Source organism: Ctenopharyngodon idella, chromosome 16, assembly GCF_019924925.1.
Source record: "Ctenopharyngodon idella isolate HZGC_01 chromosome 16, HZGC01, whole genome shotgun sequence".
In the NCBI taxonomy this organism is placed as follows: Eukaryota; Metazoa; Chordata; class Actinopteri; order Cypriniformes; family Xenocyprididae; genus Ctenopharyngodon; species Ctenopharyngodon idella.
The window spans coordinates 32079306-32105017 of NC_067235.1; the positions used below are offsets into that span (position 1 = coordinate 32079306).

A 25712-nucleotide genomic window follows, 5' to 3' on the forward strand; every position below is an offset into this window, starting at 1 on the left:
AGCCCCACATGCTTTATGACCTTTAGTTATAAGGGAAACACTTTAAATATACTGATTCATTTCTTTTGCACAGGAAAAATATGTATGTAAATATGTAAAAATACTATAAAAAACATAATGTTGATGCAATCTCAAATTATGATTAATTCCCTGTAATTTTAAATGGTAAAACTTTAAATTACAGCACATATCCGCATTTCATTGTTTGACAAAAAAAGGGAAAATTCTGTAAGTAAATAAATAAATATATATATATAATAAAAAATACAGACCATTACCTTGTACCATTAATATATACCATTAATATATACTATTACCTTTGTGATGTAAAGTGAATAATTTAGACATACTGCTCAAATTAAGCAAAAATCAAAACTTGCGCTAATTGTCACAAATGTGCAAGGAAAAAACAGCTAAATAAATATATATTGTCACTGAGAGAAAAAAGAAATTAAAATAAAATAAAACTAAAACATTTTAAAAATGTAAAAATATTTTTAAATCAATAAAATGGAAAATAAATTTTTTTGTGGCCATTAACTATTTATAAATATTTATTTTTATGTTTATTTTATATATAGAAATATTCAGCCCATACATTTTCTCAATTAAAAAAAAAAAAAGAGTTGATTTTAGACAAATTTTTTGGTTTTATTTTACTCACCAGCACAACAGAGCAAAAAAATGGCAGCTCTGAGAGGCCACATATCCAGACGTGTGAGAATATCTCCAAATGAGAAACTTCAGATAAAAATCCACTGGTCAGAGACACAATCCTCTCATTATTTCCTTGAGACTCTCCCACTAATTGTCATTTCCACAAAAAAAATCACATTAAGTTGTACGGTGGGACATGCGCAACACAATGACAGAGTCCGTCCCCGCTTTACACGCTCTGGTACATCTCTAACCAGTCTGGAGAAACGTCTACCCATCCTCAGGTGTGCCTGTGAACTTTGGAGCGTCTTATCAGCATGTTCCTGTTTTCTGCTGTTGGCCTCCACCCATTAAGGGGCGTCTATAGAGGTGTCCTCACCACAACCACATCTAGAATTTCAGGTTTTATCAGCTGAAAAACTGAAACTGGAAATGAAGCACTTCACAGAAAGGTGTGGGAGAAAGGAAGCACACCTTCGGGCTGGGATGAGGGTGGTTCAGTTGGCATGTGCTGTACTATATTACCTGTAATGACATAAAACACAATCATTTTACAGCATGACATCACATGTAACTGAATGCGTGACTGACGAACAAAAGTAAACAAAAGGTTAACTTTGGTTTATGAACAGTGTCGGGTGTAACGCATTCCAAGTAACTTGAGTTACAGTATGTAATCATTTTACTTTTTCAATTAAATAGTAAATGAATGCATTACCTTTTCAATTTATGACAAAATATCTAAGCTACTTTTTCAAATAAGTAACCAAGTAACTTTTTCACATTTATTGACTGACAGCTCTGCTGTGCTTATTCATTTCACTTTTGGTGTGAAAGGGCCTTTACATTAACCAAAAATAGAACTTTTTTGTTGTTATTAAAAAACAAACAAGCAAGCCCAGCCCAGGTGAGAAAAGTAATGCAAAAAAAAGTACATAATTAACACAATTAGTTACTTTTTTAGGGAGTAACGCAATACTGTAACGCATTACTTTTAAAAGTAACTTTCCCCAACACTGTTCATTAGTCCTTGTTAGTTAAGGATTAGTATTTGCGTGTCTATCAGTGGGCAGGACTGTTTTGAGTAATTTACACATGACAATGATGAAGACACATGGTTCAACATGGGCGACCAAGGCTCATTGATGCACGTGGGGAGCGAAGGCTGGCCCGTGTGATCCGATCCAGCAGACGAGCTACTGAAGCTCAGATTGCACAAGAAGTTAATGCTGGTTCTGATAGAAAGGTGTCAGAATACACAGTGCATCACAGTTTGTTGTGTATGGGGCTGCATAGCTGCAGACCAGTCAGGGTGCCCATGCTGACCCCTGTCCACCGCTGAAAGAGCCAACAGTGGGCACGTGAGCATCAGAACTGGACCACGGAGCAATGGAAGAAGGTGGCCTGGTCTGATGAATCACGTTTTCTTTTACATCACGTGGATGGCCGGGTGCGTGTGCGTCGCTTACCTGGGGAACACATGGCACCAGGATGCGCTATGGGCAGTGTGATGCTTTGTGCAATGTTCTGCTGGGAAACCTTGGGTCCTGCCACTTTGACACGTACCACCTACCTAAGCATTGTTGCAGACCATGTACACCCTTTCATGGAAACGGTATTCCCTGGTGGCTGTGGCCTCTTTCAGCAGGATCAAAAAAGCAAAGCAAAAATGGTTCAGGAATGGTTTGAGGAGCACAACAACGAGTTTGAGGTGTTGACTTGGCCTCCAAATTCCCCAGATCTCAATCCAATCGAGCATCTGTGGGATGTGCTGAACAAACAAGTCCGATCCATGGAGGCTCCACCTCGCAACTTACAGGACTTAAAGGATCTGCTGCTAACATCTTGGTGTCAGATACCACAGCACACCTTCAGGGGTCTAGTGGAGTCCATGCCTCAACGGGTCAGGGCTGTTTTGGCAGCAAATGGGGGACCAACACAATATTAGCAAGGTGGTCATAATGTTATGCCTGATCGGTGTGTATATATATATATATATAAATATAAATACAATCAGGAAACTGAGGTTGAAGAGCCAGAAATGCTGCTCTCACAGGCTATTTGTGTAGTATGTTTCAGGCTTTACACCATCCCTGCTCTGTGAAAGACGTGTCATCTAGCATGTCTGTCTAAACAATAACATCTCTCCTATTCTTATTTGCTGTTTGAGTCTAGTTCTGTCAGATGTGATTCCTCACAACTCCTATTTCACTGAGATCTGTCATGCAGAAGGACATTTTCTGCAAGCTATTCCATAAAAAAAATAATCGCTAGCACCTTTAATCTCAAACAGATAGTGAAGTCAATGGCTGAAATCCAGACAGTGAGTGGAAAATAATCTGACACTCTCATTGATGAGACGGAATTCATACATGTGAAACACAAAACAGGTAATATGATGCACTGCAGGAACAAACCCAGTTCCACTTTTCAGGATACTGTATTTTAAAGATATCTTTGTAAAATCAATAAGCTTTACAGATCTTAACAGGCATGTGTTTAAATAATATTTTTCATGCTTGTACAGTGAACCAGTTATTGCACATACACCTGTGGAACAGTCCTTAAAGGGACAGTTCACCAAAAAATGAAAATTCTGTCATCATTTACTCACCCTCAAGTTGTTCCAAACCTGTACATATTTCTTTGTTCTGCTGAACACAAAGGAAGATATTTGGATGAATGTTTGTAACCAAAGCGCGAGTTGTTAAAGCTCCGCCCTCTTCTGGAAAGGGGGCGGGAGCAGCAGCTCATTTGCATTTAAAGCGACACACACAAAAACTGTGTGTTTTTACTCACACCCAAATAGGGGCAAATTTGACAAGCTATAATAAATGATCTGTGGGGTATTTTGAGCTGAAACTTCACAGACACATTCTGGGGACACCAGAGACTTATATAACATATTGTGAAAAGGGACATGATAGGTCCCCTTTAAAGAACATTTCTGTGACATTATTTTCATGAATATATATATATACAGTCAAACCAAACATTATTCAGACATTTTTTATATATTTTTACTAGTGGGTTCAGGACACTATAGTTCATTTATGTAAGTGAGGATAGCAAAATAAAGTAAACTGTGACATATTATACCCAAAAATTCTTCATACAGTGGACTACCAGTAAAACTGATAAAAATGTGGAACCAAAAATTATTCAGACACTTTGACCTGACCATGTTTTGCTTAAGTGTTATCTGACATAATTAAGATACATTTTTTCTGACACAGTTTAACTCTTGTCATATTTTATTATAATTTTTTAAACTATAGTGAATAAACTGTAATAATGAATGAAATGTTCAAGGTGTCTGAATACATTTTGGTTTGACTATATCCAACTTTATCTGCATATATACAGTATACTCACGTACGGCGATATATACAGCACCAAACATACGCTGATTGGCTTACTTCTGTTTTGTCTTCAGACTGTTCTGAAGGTGCTTTTGAGTTTCATCTGCTGGCTGACTCCCGTCACTGAGACGATTCAAAGCGAGTGTGGCCTGACTCCGATGGCAGCTTTGAAGTCAGTCAACGGTGGAGACAGATCTGAGCTTCTCAGCCTCAGGAAACCCATCGCTGACTTTCCTCCAACGCACTGCCACAGTCACAGCTAATCCAAGCGTCAAACACGCCTCATGCCTCATCAACACACCAAATAATTGTGTACCTTGATCTCGGGGGAGACGATCATGTCAAGAATAAATGAGGCAAATCTTCTTCAGGGTTACGTCTCATCATGATTGAAGCACTGTGTCATATGAAAAATATGTTTTGCAAAACATCAGGTGTAAAGGTCAAGTGTGTAATTTCTGCAGCACCACAATTACAATCTGTTAGATTGAGCGGCCCGACTGGACGGAACATTACATGTTATGGCATTTTTTGCTGGGGTTTTATCTGCTTGTCTGATCAATGGAAGAGTGTGTGCATTATTTCTGTAATTCTGTTTGGTGCCACTAGTGCAGAAACGACACACTTCTCCTTCTACTTACAAATTAGAAAAAAGGAAAGATAAAATGTCGTGAAGCAACAAAATTCTAGCGACAAAATCAATCAAAAATCACAGCCAATTAGAAGAGCATGTGGGCGGAGTCTCTCTTTAAGCACACTGCACTTGCAATTAAATTGATAAGTACATAATCAAATTCATATATATTACACCATTTTAACATTATTAAAAAATACATACCTTTGTCACTGAATACACTTGTTTGTTCACATTGAGTGCTGCAGTGATGGTGTATTTTTGTAGGCCAACAAGGAAGTTCGCAACTTCACATCAGACCAGTATTGCCAAGTCTGTGGTTTTCCTGCGGAAATGGGCTACTTTTACACTGTTGCCGTGGGTTGTTTTTCATATCGCAGGTTGAAGCGACCCCAAATAACATGATATTTAGCCCCTGGAATGCAGAAGTTACCAGGGGAACACCACCAAAAATGCAGATTTTACCCCCCGGAACGTGATTTTTGCCGTGGGACCCCTCCCCTAAAAGGCGATTGGGCTAGTTTTGAACTAGTTTTGAATAGCAATTGGGCAGGTTTTGTTGTAAGTTAATGATTCATATATGTTTTGTCCATCAAGATCATTTTCACAAATGAACCCAACTTTTATGAATGATGAAACCTAAATACAATCACCAAAAAATAAAAAGCTAAACATAGACTATAAACGAACTACACCACGGTCACGTCTTCAAAGTCACCATCCGTCTGACAACTCTTTCAGTCTTTATTAAAAAAAAAAAAAAAAAAAAAATCCCTGAAAGGTCGAGTTATAATATAGTAGTCAACATCTGAAGTGGATCAAAACCTTTCATCAAAGTTGTCCTAAAACTTTCCTCTTAGGACAACTTAGTTCTTAGGACAATTCTGATTAACTTTTTTGATCCACTTCAAATGTTGACTACTGTAGTTTGAAAGGGCATGATTCTAAACAAAACGAGGCTGTAAAAGCAGCTAGTGAGTAGATGAGTTTACCTGTTAATGACCCCAACCCAAATCCAATCAAAAAATTCACTTTGAGACGATTGAACTGAAAGTATGTCATCTCTGCAGCACTCAATTGAGTTTACAGCTTAAACGTTCTTATTTCCTTTAATTTTTTTTCAATTTGTAAATTAACCATTGTTGCTTTCAGTATGGCTATAATGGTCACGCAAAATGATATTAACATTAAAAAAGCACATAAATCAGTACCGGAGATTATCATTGTCATACTTTGTACGTTGTTGTTCCAGCCGCGAAGTCACAGAAATAAAAAACGTTTCTAAAATAGAATCCTCTGTCGCTCTGACTTGCGACTCTACAAAAACTCTGATAAAGATACCTCAATAATTTTGTAATGCATTAAACAGCAACAAAAAAACTCATTACTGTAATATGCAATAATCAATTTCTTAGTTAAATTGTGAAAAAGATTAAAAGCAAAAAAAAAAAACTACTTCACATTATTACAGCAATGAGGATGTAATGTGAATCGCCACTGAGAAAGAGAAAAATGTTGCAAAAAATTAATTGTTCTAAAAAAGCCTTTCATTTTCTTTAAGTAAAAATAAATAAAAAGAAAAGTAATATTGTGAAATATTATTAAAATTACTGTTTTCTATGTGAATATACTGTAAAATGTAATTTATTCCAGTGATCAAAGCTGAATTTTCAGCATCATTACTCCAGTCTTCAGTGTCACATGATCCTTCAGAAATCATTCTAATATGCTGATTTGATGCTCAAGAAACATTTCTGATTATTATCTATGTTGAAAACAGTTCATATTTTCGTGGAAACCATTACATTTTTTTTCAGGATGCTTTGATGAACAGAAAGTTCAAAACAATATACATTTTTTCCTGTTGATTTTGGGGTAAAATATGATCTGCACATGTTTTTCACTCTGATAGTATTTGGGGCAACTGTGCAATTATAAAATTGAATTTCCAGGTTAGGCACATAAATTCCCTCAGGTTTCAGAATGAATCACAATGAATAGCCACCTATGATGTCATGATCATAAATAACCACCAACGTCCTTATACTTCACTAACAACCTCGTGGAAGGACTCTTTGTCAAGCGATTGCACTGTTCGCTTCGAACATCCCTACGGATAGCATGCCCATTCCCACAATGTCCTTCAGGGATGCAAAAAAGTCATTTGGAATCCGCCTGTGTGTGAAGCACTCAGAATGTGAGATGACTTTAAACGCAAACCATAAATGAGAGAGAAGACGCAGCATTATCAAAATCACACAGCTACAAAATGCAAGGTGTTCTTTGTCTCCATGGAAGAAAAGAAACTAATTACACAGCAGTGACAGCTCGATCGATAGCGCCGCAGAGCCTTGCGGTCGTATCCCTTGGAAACTGAGCTCACCTGCAGAACTGGAGAAGAGATGAGCTCTCACAGACACTCAGTGATAATTGGAGGACACGTCTAACCTCACACCGCTCGCTAACCTGTCCTGGACCTGCAGAGTTATTTTAGTACCATTGAGATACTATTATAGATTTTATTCATATTTTGAAATTGTTTTTATTTATTTACTTTTCCCCCAATTTTAATTTTAGTAAAAATTTTATATATTTATTATTAATTTTTATTTGAGTTTTAGTTTCAGTTATTTTAGTACATTAAGTTAAAGAATTAGTTCACTTCAAAATGAAAATTTTCCGTATGCAGCCTTCAAATGTGACCTCCGGAGGATGCAGTCTTCGAAATGAGACGCAGCTTTGGTCGGTGTTGTATTTGTCCCGCCCCTCCTCCACTCTGATTGGACGGCTGGCTAAAAAGTGACAGTGATGAGCGCAGCATTTTACTCAAAGTTAAACATACTTCAACTCAAGGCAACCGGTAAAAAACGCCATGAAAAAGACGCTCAGCGCCTCGTTACGCTCCTGCTGTTTAATAAACGTGGTTCTTCCTTTGAAAACAATTGGAAAAGTATGCTAGCGGCTGAAAAAAAAAAAGCTTTGGTGGACACACGGCCTAATGACTGGCTAGCTGACATGGAGTTTCAAAATTACTTATAGTTAGTAGAATGTCTAAAGTGGACTATGGAAATAAAGTACTACCTAAGTTAAACTAAATGAAAATGAGAAATATGTCCTTGGCATCTAGCTGAAATAAACTTTAAGTTTAATATTTTATTTTATTTCAGTTAACATTTATTTCAAGTTAAATAATTAAATAATTTTTAGTTTTAGATTTAGTAAACTATATATGTACAACCCTGGTAACCAGAGGGAAAGTTCATTCAAAAGAAAAAACAAACAAACAAACAACAACAACAACAACAAATAAATCATCACACTCACCCTCATGTTGACTTTTCTGACATTATTTTCCGTCTTCCATGAAGCACATAACAAGATGTTTCTGAGTTTCTGTTTTTCCATACAATGAAAGTAGATCATAGATGCTTATTAGCTGGACCAGCCTGAAAAATGATTTCAAAAACATTAAAAAAAAGAGACAAAACATTTACAAGATTTTCTGAGCTCCAGCAGAGACAATCTGAACACAGTTTGAGACATTGTTGATCTTTTCTGAAACTCTACAGGAGATGTGCTGGGGTCATTTTCTCAGGAGAAACATCTGGATGCTAAAGACAGATGCTGCGTCCCAATTCACCTACTTATACAATGCCCTAAAAATACTGTTTTTGTGAAGAAAAAGGACAGCTCTGTCACTTAGTTACGTGCATCCTGTCACCGTTTAAACTGCCCTGTCAATCACCAGTTAAAATCCTCCACATTTAATTTTAATTTAATTTCCTACTGTTTTGGAGAGAAATGTAGTCGCACGTTGATCTGCTAGTCGTGGGTCTTTCATGCAGAGAACTCTCCTCATGTATTTGCAATTTTCATAATGATGCCTTTAAAAGTTAATGACCAAACATATCATTAAAAAAGTTCACAATGCTGTTACAGATGAAATATAATGTGGATAACATTTAATAAATATCTTTTCGTCAGGTTAGATAATGATAATTAATCTCTCAATCCCCTTTATATAAACCTCTTAACAGTTGGACTTGCACATCTGCCATGTTTGTAGTTTTTTAACACTTTTAATTCATGTTTGTAGTTCTAATCAAATCCTCGTCCAATGTGCAATGGGCTGTGGGCAATATTAGCCATTAGAGTGTGCATGTACCTGCACCTTCGGATTCTAATCGGAAAAAGTACATCATCCGGGTATATTTGGAATACAATTTGGGACAACCTAATTCTAATTTTGAATACAATTTAAGATGGATAGTATGCAAACTGGGACACAGCATGAGTCTCATTTTGTTCTGCATTCAATCTCCTTGTTGTCCAAGAGAAACAATTGAGATATTACTGAGATGTCATTTGTGATTTTTCTTTTCTCATGGCACAATCCAGGCAGCCCGATTGCACTTAGATCGATTTTGTCTCTGCCCGACGGATCAAATCACTGACCTCCAGAAACATTTTTCTAAATTTCATTTGCCGTGACATTTTCCTTAATTATTGATTACCGTGACACGGAAAGCATGTTGAATAACAATAGCTCCTGTAAAATGCGAAAAAGCCAATTATCTGGGCGCTAAAAGACTTTAATATTAAAATACCGCCAGAGAAAAGGCAAGATGCATGCATTAAATGCAAGACTGTGAAATTGTTACCCTTTAGGGTACGTGAAATGATCAAAATATGCTGTGAAATGCTGCTTCAGATACTGTACGTACCTCACCGATCCGCTCAGAACCACACAGAGAGGATGAGCGGCCTCTGGGAATTCTGCTCCTTTATGCTGGAGCGAGTAAAACTTCAGAACACAAAGAGAAAACAAGGTAAAAGCACTCGTAACTTTCAAGTCACTTAAGATCCTCTACGGCAAAGCTTTTAAACAATGTCAAAATCTGACTGAACACCAAAGTCAGAGCCCAGAAGCTGCACAGCAGCACAATCAAACACGGCTCCCCTCAGAAGTCTTTCTCTCTGTTATTTTGTGCTTTCTGTAGAAATGACTGAATTCTCAGTATTGTCTGTGGTGCTGCGGCATATACTGTATGGAGCTGGGCCATACATCAAATATGTATAATATATTTGCTATCATTTAGCAATACTTTCAATACTGTTATGATCTAACGGTGCGTGTCCACTGGCATGGAACGAGTGGAGCAGAGCAAGCATTTTCAATTAATTCCTATGGAAATTGAACTTCATGCTCAAGTGGTGAATTGTGGGATTGAAGAGGACCAGAGGAAGCAATGAGAGTTGAGGCTGCGTCCGAAAACTGGAAAATGCTGCCTTCGGAGGACACATTTCAAGGTAGGAAGACATGAGAGGTAGGAAGACCTGAGATACCTTCCTCTGATCGATTTTCGAAGGCAGCATAGATATATCCTTCACTGCCTTTGATATCCCACAATCCTGTGCTTTCCATTCTGTGACAGTTGAGCTAGAACAATAAAGATGATGTCTGAAAGTTGTGTTTGTGTGTAAATGTACGTTTTTGACCAACATTTTCCACTTTTGATGTCATTTCTAGCGAGAAATTACTACTGTAGTAATTAAATATTTGTTTAGCTCTCACCAAAGCTCGCACTATTTTGCGGTAGATCATTAAATTGTTACACTGCCTCAGAAGTCTGTCTGGAATCAGTTTCGTGAGGTGCCTTTATGCACAAATGCTGCCTTACAAGTCATTGCCTGATAGGGCAGCGAGGCAACAAGTCAGCTGCCTAGGTTTTTGGATGCAGCCGCAGAGAGCGTGAAAAGGTTGGGCAGTTCTCAACTTTATGCACATATCAAGCCAAAAACGCAGATGGCAGCCAATCGCTGTGAGGTTCAGGTACTGACGTGTGTTTTGAGTGTTTGAGAATATGCATTTTGAGCCGGAGTTTATGCTGAATTTAGTGCATAAATCATACTGTGTGTAAATATTGCAGTTTGGATGCTTTCATTATACTGTTATACTGTGTGATTATACTGGCTGGGTTTACAAAAGTTTATAAAATGGACATACAGTGCCTATAGAAAGTCACAATACCCTGTGGAAATCTTTACCTTTTGTCACATTACACCCTGGAAAATAAAATAAATTAAGTCCAACTTTTTTGAGCTGTATGTACACATTATAAGCTTCATCATCAAAGTGAAAATAACATTTTAAAACATTCTGGAGGAAAATTAAAAAATTAATTAGTGAAATAACTGGTTTGGTAAAGTGATCAGCCCCTAGGGGCTGTTTACACGTCACCACGTTCAACTAAAAACGGTATGCGTTTTGGCCGTTCATTTACACGACATTGGCGTTTTGGTGGCCTTAAAACGCAAACTTTTGAAAACAGGTTTCAAAGTGCAAGTATTTAAAAATGATATCGTTGTCATCACCATGTAAACTGCAAAAACGCAAATCTTTCTTCGCATAATCTTTCTTTACAAAGTTGACATCGGCAATTACTTGTCCTGCATGCGTAATACAGCGCTTTTAGTCATTTTCACAGATCAATGTGAACTGGGATAGTTTTGATAACGTTGTCATCTGTACAAATAAAAAACGTTTCCGTTTTTAGTACATCGTTATTGTGTAAGTGTACCCTTAAGGTGATGATACATGGGGCAACTTTTTGAGCCATGTTCAATGTTGCTTGGGCACTTTCCCATTGAGAATGAGCAACAAATTTCTATCTGGATACTTTAGATTGGTTGTGGGCAATTTTTTGAGATCCTCCAATCAGAATGCTAACAGCCGATCACATGACCGGCTTGGAGATTTCAGGAAAATTTCAAACAAGATGGCGGCCTCTCAGCGGCAGTGGAGCGAAGAAAAGGAGCATGAACTTATATCTTTTTACACTGGTAATGTAAAAAGTTGTAAAAGTTGTCATGTGTCAACCCCAAACAGGGAATTTACCTTATTTAATGCTTAAAATACCAACAGGTGTCCAATTTAATGTGCTTAGGATGTAATTTAGCCATCAAATATTTTCAGTTAATTACTAAAAAGACGCGTTCTGTTTAACGTCTGTAGTGGCGTATGGCACGTGAAAGTAGCTTTTGACGCGATCGACATGGGTTCGAATCCGCCTTTTGCCAAATTCACAAATCACAAATCAGATCAGAAAAGGCATTTATATTTAATAAAAATGAAGAAAATATTTGAAAAGTTGAAATAAAGTGTCTAACAAGTGTTTATAATAAAGTACTTATTGGGTTGGCAATAAATTTGCTCCTCTCTGATTGGTTGCTGCCAACTATCCGTTGCCCTAATTAGTGCCCTGTGTCTCACCAGATTGCCCGTTGACGGCAACATTGCCCAGCAACATTGCTCAAAATGTTGCCCCATGTATCATCACCTTTAGAGTATACTTAGAGAATATAGAGTATAAACTTGCGCAGGTGCAACCAATCAACTTCCAGATCAAACACCAGGCTAATTGCCCCACCTGACATCAATTGTAGTGGTTTTGATTACTTCAGAATAAAACCTGTTTCTTGAAGATTCCATTGTTAGTAGTGCATGGCACTGCAAAGAATTCACCATGGTTGGGAAAGTGCTTTCAAAAGGCCTCCAGGATAAAGTTGTAGAAAGGCACATGTTAAGAGAAGGTTACAAAAACTTTTCAAAGGCTTTAGCTATCCCTCTGAATACTGTTCAGAGCATCATTAACAAGTGGAAAGCTTATGGCACCACCAACACATTGCCTAGATCAGGCCGTCCATCCAAACTGGATGACCGAGCCAGGAGGACATTGATCAGAGAAGCTACCAAGAGGCTAAAGGCAACTTTGAAGGACTTACAAGGCTTTATGGCTGGGACTGGTCGGTGTGTGCATGTGACAACTATCCCACAAGATTTACACAAAGCTGGCCCATTTGGCAGGGTGGCAAGAAAGAAGCCCTTCCTGAAAAAGTGCCACATACAGTCTCCTTTGCGCTATGCAAAAACACACCTGGAAGACTCTGATGCCATCTGGCAAAAAGTGCTATGGTCCAAAATTGACCTTTTTTGGACTGAACTCCAAGCTCTATTTTTGGTGAAAAGCAAACACAGAACACCACCCAAAACACACCAAGCATGGTGGTGGCAGCATCATGTTGTGGGGGTGTTTCTCTTCAGGGGGACTGGCCGATTGGTCAGGATTTAAGGGAAAATGGATGCTGCCAAGTACATCCAAATTCTTGAGGAAAACCTGAGTAAGATGAGCAGGTCATTCACCTTCCAACACGACAATGATCTTAAACATACCGCCAAAAGAACAACGCAATGGCTTAAGGATAGGAAGGTGATGGCCAAATCAGAGCCCTGACTTAAATCCAATAGAAAATCTGTGAATGGACCTGAAGAGAGCAGGCCATTGCCACTCACCACAGAACTTGAGCAATTCTGCAAGGAAGAATGAACAAATATTCCCCAATCTAGGTGTGCAAAGCTAGTACAGACAAATCCAAAAAGATTAATGGCTGTAATTAAAGCAAAAGGTGGCTCTACGAAGTATTAAATCAGGAGACTGATATTTCATTTTTAAAAATTATTTCTGAACTGTTGTCTTTTTCTTTTCTCTTTTTTGTTTTGCTTTGTTGTAAGGCAAAATTTGTAAATAAAGATGATTTTTTTTTTTTTTTTTAAGGGGTTTTGATTTCAGTCTATACGACAAATAAAGTAACTATTTCAAAGGGGTATGATGACTTTCTACAGGCATTGTATATCAGCAAATCTTTACTTAGGGCATTCAGAAACAAAACTTGCCTCTTTCCAACTGTATTCGCTTGTATCATGATTATATTGCCTGTTTGTTGAAAAAAACATAGATTAAACACATTTGCTACTGACACACGTAAAGTGGAGGCATTTTAGCATCATCAGTGGCACTGAGCAAAGTTTTGCTGTTGTAGTGGACATTCACTGTGAAACCCACGTCTAGACACTCATATATGAGAGCATTAAAACATTAAAGTTCAACTAAAAATGTAAATTCAACTAGAATTGCAAATTTCTCACCCTCATGTCGTTCAACCTGTAGGTTATTTTTTTTCTTAGTTTTAGTTAGCCTACTATTTTTTTCCTGCATGTCATGTCCGGGGCTCCGTAATAATATGCAAGGCAATAACATAAAATCTGCAGAAATATTCAATAAAATGCAAGGCAATAACATAAAATGCATTCTAAAAAATGATGGGTTAAAAACAACCCAAACTGGGTTGAAAATAGACAAACTCAGCGACTGGGTTGTTTTATTCCAGTGGTTGGGTTAAATGGTTGACCAACCTGCTGGGTAGTTTTATTTAACTCAACTATTGTTTAAAAATTACTGTATTGCTCACTTAAAATGAACCCAAAATATGTTGGAAATGAACATTTATTAATAAGTTTAATGAATAATAATTAAACAATAAACATTTATTAAATTGCTTATTAATAAATGTTTACCTTTTGATTATTGTTGACATTATGTGTCTGATTTTTAATTTCCAATCTATTTTGGGTTCATTTTAAGCCAGCCATATAGTCATTTTTAAACAATATTTGGGTTAAATAAAACTGCCCAGCACGTTGGGCAAACATTTAACCCAACCGCTGGGTTTGTCCATTTTGGGTTGTTTTTAACCTGGCATTTTTTTAGAGTGTGTAATAAATAAAATTGTATGCTTTTATTTTATAGTTTTTTTTCCCCCTAAAACAATCTGTGCAAAAAAGCAATAAAATGCTATGCAATGAAATGAAAACAACAAATCCCAGATTCGCACTGGGCCTGCTCTTAGCTCACTTTAAGCTTTCAGTTATCAGTCATGAGTCTCAAACACTACACAGTTCCACAGTGTGGCATTCTGACTCGATCGAGAAACATTGCAATGCATTATATGAATGCATGTGCGGTAGATGTTGCAGACCAAGTATGAATCATCATCAGTGTCAGCATCTTCAGTCTTCAGAGAGTTCAGAGAGTCTGTAGAGCTGAGAGACAATGACAACATGAACTCAGACAAATGGCTGCAGGACTTCATTTGTCAGCAAACATCAGTGAAGTCCAGCTATTCCGTCTCCATGGAGAGAAAACCTCAGCTGAACGGTTTAAAACCAACTCAACGTGAAGTCACCCGGGGCTGTTATGGCATGTTTTCCATCAGGGGACATGGGAGATCAATACCGCAGTGAAAATCTGGATCATAGCTGCTTAATTCAATAAGCAAAACACACCTTGAAGGCATCCCAGAGGATTTAGCTGGCGCGCTGTCAACCGAAGCCTCGCAAATGTAGACGGTCTGCCCCAAAGCCATGCTTGCACAGAGACTACAAATTGTTCCATCCTGTACTCTTATCAGGCAGTGCAGCACAGATTTAAGATTGGGAGAGAGGTGGACCTTCACACATAGAAGAGGCCATCTTAGTTTTAGTAAAAATTTGTTTCAGACTAAAAATGTCGACACAATGTGTACTTGCTATGTATGTTCTGAGACCAGCAATATTAATTTCTCATCCATTTTGTTCCATTCTCTGCTTGTTGATGTCGTTGTACAGCAAGAATGTTGTGACAGTTGGTCGGTGTTGTATTTGTCCCGCCCCTTCTCCACTCTGATTGGACGGCTGGCTAAAAAGTGACAGTGATGAGCGCAACTTTTTACTCAAAGTTGAACATTCTTTAACTCGCGGCCACCGGTAAAAAGCGCTGAGCGCTCAGCGCCTCGTTACACTACTGACAAAAATGCGGCGCTCTCATTGAAAACAATCAGAAAAGTATGCTAGCTGCTGGAAAAATGCGCGTTCAGTTTACTCCACGTGCTTGAGTCTGTCGACAACAGGACATATGGAAGAGTAAACAGATCGTTTGTGTCTCTGTACTAAGGGTACCAGCAACAGGAACAAGTTGGTTTATTTTTAATGGTGTCCTGGATTGCGTCGGAGGATTATATGTTTGTTCGGAGCATTTGACTGCAGATTGTTTTGTAAACGAGTGTAGTGGAGAGTTCGCAAAGAAACTTTTGTTGACAGATGAAGCAGTCAACTGTATTGGATCTGACAGCAGCTACTGTATATCACAAACCGCAAATAAATGATTTCATAATGCTTTGTCTGTAAATGACGGTTTTATATGGATAATGTTTTCAAAACACTTACTCACATGAAATAGTGAGTGGGCCTTAATACTTTTCCTAGACAATGACATTAGCCAATCATAACAGTGGCCGTTTACTGACAAGCCTTAAAGGAGCCGTGTCTTAAAAACATAATTTCAGACAGACGGTCAGAATGAAGGTTGAAATTAATTGTTTTTCCACATATATATTTGTTGGGTTTTTTTTGTGTGCAACAAAACTTCATTAACATTTTAAGTTAACTAAATTTAGCATTCTAGGTTTTACTTACTATTGGAGTAAGTGTCATGAACTTAAACTAAAACTATTAACACTTTATTGTTAATTGAAATAGCTAAAATAAAGACTGCATTTTAGTTTTTACTTTCTTCAGGGTTGTTATTATTGTGAACTAAAACTAAAACTATTAAAAAAATAGCTGATTGAAATAATGCTGAAATAAAATAAATATTACAAGAAAAACTTAATATAACAGAATAAATCATATAAAATAAATAACAGTGCTTTCTACATGACTACTACAAAACCCTAATAAGATTCCTGTGATTTACAAGTAGATCAGTGTGAACTTCTTCCACTAAGTAGGTTTTAATGCTTGTTTACATTGTTGTACCTGAGTCAGATGCTGTGGTTACTTCACTGACAAAGGCTATACACAGATTTCAGAGTGGTTTATTGGTATGTTTACTTCTCTTTTGACACAAAGAAGAAGTGTTAACTTCCCTAAACCATGTACACTGCTTTGTGTGTTCAGAGACAATATCCCCTCAGAAATCACGAGATAATTTAACACTCAAACCACTTAACACTGCAGGAAACCAACATAGACTTTACAGCCGTACGCTTCAGTGAGCAAACAATGGTTGTTTCATGTTTAGCCTACAGTTAACTATGCACTTAAAACACACTGCAGATATATTCAATGAAAGCAATGCATCCATCTTTATAAAACCAACATCTTATACAGTTACAGTTGCACAATCGCTCAAGAACGTGCATGTGCATATGAATGAACTAAAATGCCTTTAAGAGTTAGTGCATTAACTTGATTGATTCAGTTGTGCACAGGATAGATTTTTTGAAGTTGTCAAGTTTTTCAGGTAGAGTTAAATAAAGAATAGTGATGGAGAAGGTTAGGGAAAGTGATTTTGTACCTCTTCCAACCCTCTACATTGTGAGTAAATCACTTGCATATGTGACTAAATTTCATGCTAGATGACTAAATGTCTGTGGTTAAAGGGTTAGTTCACCCAAAAATGAAAATTCTGTCATCATTTACTCACCCTTATGTTGTTCCAAACCTGTACGATTTTCTTTCTTCTGTTGAACATAAAAGAAAGTATTTTAAACAATGTTGGTAACCAGACAGTTGACGGTAGCCATTGACTTCCATAGTAGGAAAAAAAAAAATACTATGGAAGTCAGTGGCTACCGTCAACTGTCTGCCTGTCTCATACAGGTTTGAAACAACATAAGGGTGACTAAATGATGACAGAATTACCTCAAAGGTCAATGCAGATGAGGTAACTGAGTTTGGTAATAAGCCTTAAATATGCCATTTATACTTATATAGTCAATAGTTTGATTCAGTTGCAATGCATCATGGGAGTAATTCATTGAATTAAATTCACCGTCTAGTATCTAGTGTCACTTTTTTTACTTTAAATCAAAGATGTGATTCATCTGGGAGCTGGTTAGTTCAGTTCATGGCTTTGAACTCTTTATTTAAAGGGTTAGTTCAGCCAAAAATGAAATTTCTGTCATTAATTTGATGAAATCTGAGAGGTTTTTTTATCTCCCATAAAAAGCAACATAATTACCACATTCAAGGTCTAGAGAAGTAGTAAAGGTAACTGACTATTTTAACGATGTCTTTACTACTTCTCTGGACCTTTAAAGTGGTAATTATGTTCCTTTCTATTGGGGACTAAAAAAAAACCTCTCGGATTTCATTAAAAAATATCTTAATTTGTGTTCCAAAGATGAGCGAAGGTCTTATGGGTTTGGAACGACATGAGGGCGAGTAATTAATGACAGAATTTTCATTTTTTGGTGAACTAATCCTTTAAGCCGTTTCAGATGTGCATATGAAGAGAATGAATGGGAGAAATCTTTCTAGAACCAAAGATGTTGAAATAGTGGACTCACTGCTGTGCTCTACTTCTTTACGCAAGAAGTAAACATGTCATTCACATACGATCAACTCAACGGGAGACCATCCCGAAAAGGCTGTTATTGTGGACCATGTGCAATTAAGATGCATCTTTCACACCCCTTATTATAAAACAAACAGCTATGAGTCTAAATTCTGTGCTACATTCAAAACTGTTGTAAAATGTCTACATGTTAATGAACTATATTACCTGGAATTTAAAAAAAAATGTTCAAGGTAATATAGCGTCTCCCAACCCTAGATTGGGAGAGCTTGTAACAAGTGGGGGCTCGTCCGGGATTTGAACCTGGGACCTCTCACACCTGAAGCGAGAATCATACCCCTAGATATGATAATTTACAATAATTGCATTGAAATAAATTATATTTTAAAGTATATTAAAATAGAAAACCATAATTTTGAATTGTAATAATATTTCACAATATTATTGTTTTTTTCTGTATTTATTATGAAATAAATGCAGCCTTAATGAGCATAAGAGACTTCGTTCAAAAACATTAAAAATAGTAATGTTTCCAAACTTTTGACTGGTAGTGTATATATATATATGTATATTATACACTGTGTTCCAATTTATTATGCAAGTGTCATATCAGGAGAATTTCACTACAATAAACATTCAGATTTTAGTTTTTCAAAGAAAGTGTTTGTTTTATTTCTCCGTATCTTTTTAGATAACTGTTATCAATCTCAGACAAAACAGTCTGCCAGGTCTACTTAGGTAAATGGAAACCCTACTTAAAGAGGTTGTTCCACATTATTAAGCAAGTCACAGTTCTCATGCAGTATGGGGAGGAAGAAAGATCTTTCTGAAGATGAAAAGCATGAAAAGCAACACCGGCTGTTTTTTTTGTTTTGTTTTTATATATATATATATATATAAAAAAAAAAAAAAAAACAGCCGGTGTTGAGCAGCAAACAGGTATTTGAAGCTCCTGGTGTCTCTGGAGTCTCAAGAACCTCTCCATGCTGGCTGGCAGTTGTGCGTAAAGTTGCATTTCAGCCACCCCTAACCAAACCTCACAAAGAGAAACATTTACAGTGGGTGTAGAAATAAATGAAGACTCATTTTTTAATAGTTGTATTCACTGACGAATGCCGTACTACAATGGATGGTCTAAATGGATGGACTTCTGGATGGCTGGTGACTGGCCACCACATTCCAAAAAGACTGTGACATCAGCAGGGAGCTGGTGACTGATTTGGGCTGGAATATTGGGAAGTGAGATGGAAGGTCCCTTTAGGGTCTCTGAGGGTGTCGAAATGACTTCTGCAACTGGCCATTTTCAGCTTTGGTATAAAAAGAAGGATAATGCCTTCTGAAATACAATGCACTATGCACTATTCTATGCTGCAAAAAAACACCACAGCAATAAAACTGTTTGAAAATGTATTTCTACACCCACTGTAAATGTTTCTCTTTGTGAGGTTTGGTTTGGAGTGGCTGAAATGCATTTTTACACATAACTGCCAGCCTGCATGGAGAGGTTCTTGAGACTCCAGAGACTCCAGCAGCTTCAAATACCTGTTTGCTGCTCAACACTGGCTTTTTTTTTATTTTTTTTTTTTTTTTACAGCTGTCCTTTTAATACAATTAACTTGTCTGACAACAATTAACTTTAAGCCTTTATCTGACCGAGTTCTGCTGTGCTCTAAATCACTCACAAATCTTATGATAGTTCCATAATCTCCATTCACTTTTCACACAATATTAGTTGTTTTCATGCCTTTTGCATAACATTGCACCATTTCATGCTTTTCATCTTCAGAAAGATCTTTCTTCCTCCCCATATTGCATGAGAACTGTGACTTGCTTAATAATGTGGAACAACATCTTTAAGTAGGGTTTCCATTTACCTAAGTAGGCCTGGCAGACTATTTAACAAACCTGTCTGAGATTGATAACAGTTATCTAAAAAGACACGGAGAAATAAAACAAACAAACACTTTCTTTGAAAAAGTAAAATCTGAATGTTTATTGTACTGAAATTCCACTGATACGTCACTTGCATAATAATTTGGAACACAGTGTGTATATATATATATATATATATATATCTCCTAGTAATATACATGCTAATAAGCAACTGGTTAATAGTGAGAATTGGACCCTAAACTAAAGTGTTACCAACATTTTTGTTCCATGAATAAAATATTCATTAACTGAAATAAAATAATATATCTTCACACTCTAGTTTAGGGTCCAATTCTCACTATTAACTACGACTTTTGCCTCAATAAACTCCTAATTACTGCTTATTAATAGTTAGTAAGGTAGTTGTTAAGTTTAGGGTAGGATTAAGGGATGTAGAATATGGTCATGCAGAATAAGGCATTAATATGAGCTTTATTAGAACAAATAAACAGCCAGTATCCTAGTAATATGCATGCTAATAAACAACTAGTTCATAAGAATTGGGCCATAAACTAAAGTGTTACCAAAATGTTTTTTTTTTTTTTAAATGGTTTTAGTTTTAGTATACTAACCCCAATGACTACATAAGTAAACCCAAAAGGTTTGTGCTGAAACTGTGGTGCGCACTGTGTATTAGTGTATTAGTATGCTAACAGTGTTTCTCTCTGAACATAATATCTTTAAGAGTAATGGGGCGAAAAAGGGCAGGACATTGTACAAACACAATTAACCCCATGTGCAGTCCATCATGCTAATATAAACACCTAGTATTATGGGATATTCTGAGGCATTAAGCTTTTAAATAGCTCTAGAACATAGGAACAAATGTTTACTGAAATCAGTGAGCCCAACCCATGTCAACACTCTAGAGCTAATAGCACTATCCTGTCAAAAAAAACAGCGGGTTTCTATTTCTATAATGCTTCTATAATAAGTCCTGCTCGATTTAAACCTAAATGACAAGACACAGGTGGCAAGAATATGGAAGACTGAAGACATGCCGGTCACATACGTGTCTGTCCGGTCTAATTACCTAAGCTAGTGTGAGATGACTCTGGGAAAACAGCGGGTGTTTGTAATGTACACACACTAGCAGGTGAACGTCCCTTTGCATGGTCCAAAAATGCCTCTGGTGTACACACAGCACAAACTGAGACATTTGCATTAATAAAAGAATAGGCCACTTGAGGCTGTTACAGTAATCTGCTTCACATTGTGTATAACAACACACTTTAATTTGGGTAAAATCACTTTAACACAAAGCCTTGAGTGGCTTATTGTTTTTAAACAGCAATGTGTTAAAAGACAACAATGTTCAATAAGTACATTAAAGGAGTGTTTAAGCCAAAAATAATAATTCTGTCATTATTAACTCACCGTTATGTCAATCTAAATCTGTATGACTTGCTTTCTTCTGTGGAAGATAAAATAAGACGTTTAGTGGAATGTTCATGTTGTGCTTTCATTAAATGAAAATGGATGGTGACCAAAGCAGTAGTCATATCAATTAATTCAAAATTATAATAAAATTTTTTTATATTTTAATTGAAAAATTTTAACCAGTATTTGTGTATGCTATGTATGTCATATATAGCGTATAGAAGTCAAGCCTCTCGTATAAGTGCTATTTTTACAGAGTTGCTGTCTACATAGTGTTCAAAATTCATTTTTTCACATTCATTTTTTTCACATTCATATTGTGGTTCATTTTTTAACCACAATATGTTAAATGACACCAGTGGTCCATAAGTAAATTTTTTATTATTTATTAAAGTCCCTTAAAACTCACCTTTGGTAATCAAAATGACATATTTAAATGTTTTTTTCCTATAAAAATGATTTATTCATGCCTTAAAATAGCTTGAATGTAACTCTACACCCTTGCTTCATTTAGTATACACGGAACCATGAATATGCAAATTAGTCTCCGCCTCCACTCACTCACACCAGCTCGGATTACCTGATCTATTTGGTCAACTTTACTGTAGTAAACACATCACAATGGCAAGTGGAAATACTGGTTTAATTCAGCTGCCTATGTTTAAACCAGAAACTGATTCAGAAGAAGAGGAAGAGTGACTCATACAGGCACGTCAACAAGTTGATGTATCAGAATGGCATTTATGTATTGTTCTCTACAACATCAGACATATGACAGTAATTGATGTGATTAGCCTTTGGCTTGACTTTTAAACAGCTAATAATGTGTTGATAATGTTACACTAACCATGTTCCCATTCACCATCTCAAGAGTCAGACAGCTGTTTTTTCTTGTGCTCACCTTCTAGTTACTAACAAGGACAAACTTTTAAAGATAACTCATTTGGCTAGTAAAATTATTGGTATTCCTACCCCTAACTTATCAGATTGCATTACTTCAGCTACGATTCGGAAAGCATATGTAATCCTAAATGATCCAGACCATCCACTCCTTCAGTATTTCATTCCCCTTCCTTCTAGGTATAGATTACCTATGTGCAGAAAGGTCAACTACAGTAGGAGTTTTGTACTTGTAGCTATACAGGCCTTAAACACTTAGGAAATCAGCCTTCATTTCATGCTTTTTTTATGTCTTGTGATTGCTTTGATCGTATTGTGATATGTTTATATGTATTGTGCTGTTGTGTGGGTGTTACATACGTACCCATTGTGAAGATGAATTTCCTCTTGGAGGACAAATAAATGATCTGTCAATCTATCTTCTGAAAATCAGTATCCTTAGAAACGCTTTGAACATCATATAGCTCATCATAACAGTGTAATATACATCATATACATATTCACCTGCTATATTGCTATGTAGCCTACCCAATTTTTCCTGTCCCTTCTTAAAGGTGTTCTTGTGCTCACTGTTTAAAAAAAAATAAAAAAGGTAATTGCAACTTTTATCTCTCGCAATTGCGAGTTTTTAATCAATTTCATTCTGACTTTTTTTCTCAGAATTGTGAGATATAAAGTCAGAATTGTGAGAAAAAAGTCACAATTACCTTTTTAAATTTTTTTTTTAAAAATACGTCAGTCTTTTTTCCCTCACAATTGTACATTATAACACACAATTGCGAGTTTATATCTCACAATTCTGACTTTATATAATGCAATTCTGATTTTATATCACGCAATTCTGACTTTATATCACGCAATTCTGACTTTATAACTCTCAATTCTGACTTTATAACTCGCAATTCTGACTTTATATCTCGCAATTCTAATTTTATATCTCGCAATATATATCTCGACTTTATATCTCGCAATTCTTACTTTATAACTCGCAATTCTGATTTTATATCATGCAATATATATCTCGACTTTATATTACACAATTCTGACTTTATATCTCGCAATTCTGACTTTATAACTCTCAATTCTGACTTTATAACTCTCAATTCTGACTTTATAACTCGCAATTCTGACTTTATATCTCCCAGTTCTGACTTTAAATCTCGCAATATATATCTCGACTTTATATCTCGCAATTCTTACTTTATAACTCGCAATTCTGATTTTATATCATGCAATATATATCTCGACTTTATATTACGCAATTCTGACTTTATAACTCTCAATTCTGACTTTATAACTCGCAATTCTGACTTTATATCTCCCAGTTCTGACTTTATATCTCGCAATTCTTACTTTATAACTCGCAATTCTGATTTTATATCATGCAATATATATCTCGACTTTATATTACGCAATTCTGACTTTATAACTCTCAATTCTGACTTTATAACTCGCAATTCTGACTTTATAACTCGCAATTCTGATTTTATATCATGCAATATATATCTCGACTTTATATTACGCAATTCTGACTTTATAACTCTCAATTCTGACTTTATAACTCGCAATTCTGACTTTATATCTCCCAGTTCTGACTTTAAATCTCGCAATATATATCTCGACTTTATATCTCGCAATTCTTACTTTATAACTCGCAATTCTGATTTTATATCATGCAATATATATCTCGACTTTATATTACGCAATTCTGACTTTATAACTCTCAATTCTGACTTTATAACTCTCAATTCTGACTTTATAACTCGCAATTCTGACTTTATAACTCGCAATTCTGATTTTATATCATGCAATATATATCTCGACTTTATATTACGCAATTCTGACTTTATAACTCTCAATTCTGACTTTATAACTCTCAATTCTGACTTTATAACTCTCAATTCTGACTTTATAACTCGCAATTCTGACTTTATAACTCCCAGTTCTGACTTTATATCTCCCAGTTCTGACTTTATATCTCGCAATTCTGAATAAAAAAAGTCAAAACTGTGAGATATAAACTCGCAATTGCAAGAAAAAAAGTCAGAATTCTGTGATAAAAAGTTGTAATCACCTTTTTTATTTTTTATTTCATGGCAGAAACAAGCTTCCATACAAATCTGTATGACTTGCTTTCTTCTGTGGAAGATAAAAGAAGATGTTTAGTGGAATGTTCATGTTGTGCTTTCATTAAATGAAAATGGATGGTGACCAGAGTAGTCATATCAATTAATTCAAAATTAGAATTTAATTTTTTTATATTTTAATTGAAAAATTGACTATTTTAACCAGTATTTGTGTGTGCTATGTATATAGGGCATATATAGCATATAGAAGTCAAGCCTCTCGTATGAGTGCTATTTTTACAGAGTTGCTGTCTATATAGTGTTCAAAATTCATTTCCAGTTCAATTCCTTATAAGGTAGCTGTCTACGTAGGCAGTAGACACAAAGTGCACTAGGTTTTGGAGCCACAGACTCTTTCAAAAACACCATCTTTTGTTGCCTACCTACAGCCCTTTAATGTGTTCTTCGCACTGATTGTAGCTCAACTGTAACTTCATTCACTTCACTGATAGCTTCTCTCAGATTTGCTAACCTCAGCAGAGAGCAGCCTAGCATAGGCGCCAAGAAATGAGAGAACCGATTCACTGGAATCTATTCTGTAACCTTTGCCGTCCTCATCTTTTCACTTTTGTGCTTGGTGGTATGTCTTTGAAATTCATAGAGCTGAGCAGAAACTCTCTGAACACATAAAGGAAGTAAAGGCAGCGAGAGTTCATCTGAGGATGAAAGATTGCTTTGGGGTTGCCATTTGTAACAAAAGACTGCAGCTTTCTGAAACCTTCTTGTGGGGAAACAAAGAGATCTTGATCACTCACAGATGCACTTTATCTTCTGTGTGCTGCAACTCGAATACACATGTATAAACGAGCTGGGAAAGATACCCATAGTTCCCCTCAGCAAATTAATTAATCACAAGCATATGCGGCGTTTCAGACAGACACACTGCAGAGTGACTTCTGCATTCAAACGCAGGAGTGAATCCCCTCAAAATACTTATATATTTGTATATGGTACATCTGAATATTTGCAATAAACTGAAAGGGATAGTTCTAAGCAGCAACCTTCCATTCTCTCTCTTGAAACCAACACGGAACATGCAATTCATCGACTGGCCGCTAGAGACAGGCTACAAAAGGGAGTCAATCCCATAGACCCCCATGTTAAAATGCCCAACTTTACAACAGAAAAAAATATGTTTACAGCCTGGTACAAAAAGTGGTTTTGGTCTATACAGCTAATTTTGCCCATCATGACAACTGTGAGGGGGGTGAATTTTTTTATAACTCATCCGTTTAAATTATATTAAGCCTTAAAGTTCTGCATAATTAAGGGCGTGGCCACTTGAGTGACAGGTGGATTACCGCTGCTGTCACTACTAGCCGTTTGTCTGCTTTCTGTTAGCCGTCACGTCACCTCCAGCCGCTGAACTTGGCATCGGAAGATAAACAGAACACATCGCATTGTTGGATCGTCTTGGCATTTGCTAAAAGTTTTGTTCGTCAGATTTACTACAATGACAATGGCTGGAGAATATGCCTCTCACGAC

At 36.4% G+C, this 25712-nt stretch overlaps 1 protein-coding gene across 3 annotated transcripts in view; it reads right to left on the bottom strand.

Annotated features, from left to right (window-relative positions):
* The window catches only part of ifnlr1 (interferon lambda receptor 1), a 42471-nt gene that overhangs the window by 14042 nt on the left and 2717 nt on the right, over positions 1-25712 (bottom strand). Inside the window, exons 1-2 of one of the 3 annotated variants that reach the window (XM_051865345.1) lie at positions 4077-4720; positions 665-1182 (exon numbers count right to left, since the gene is read on the bottom strand). In XM_051865345.1, the coding sequence (XP_051721305.1) occupies positions 665-707 (43 nt within the window). In that variant the 5' untranslated portion in view covers positions 708-1182; positions 4077-4720. Of the gene's footprint in view, positions 1-664; positions 2602-4076; positions 4721-25712 lie in introns of those variants that run through there. The other 2 variants (XM_051865344.1, XM_051865346.1) reach the window with 2 other exon arrangements.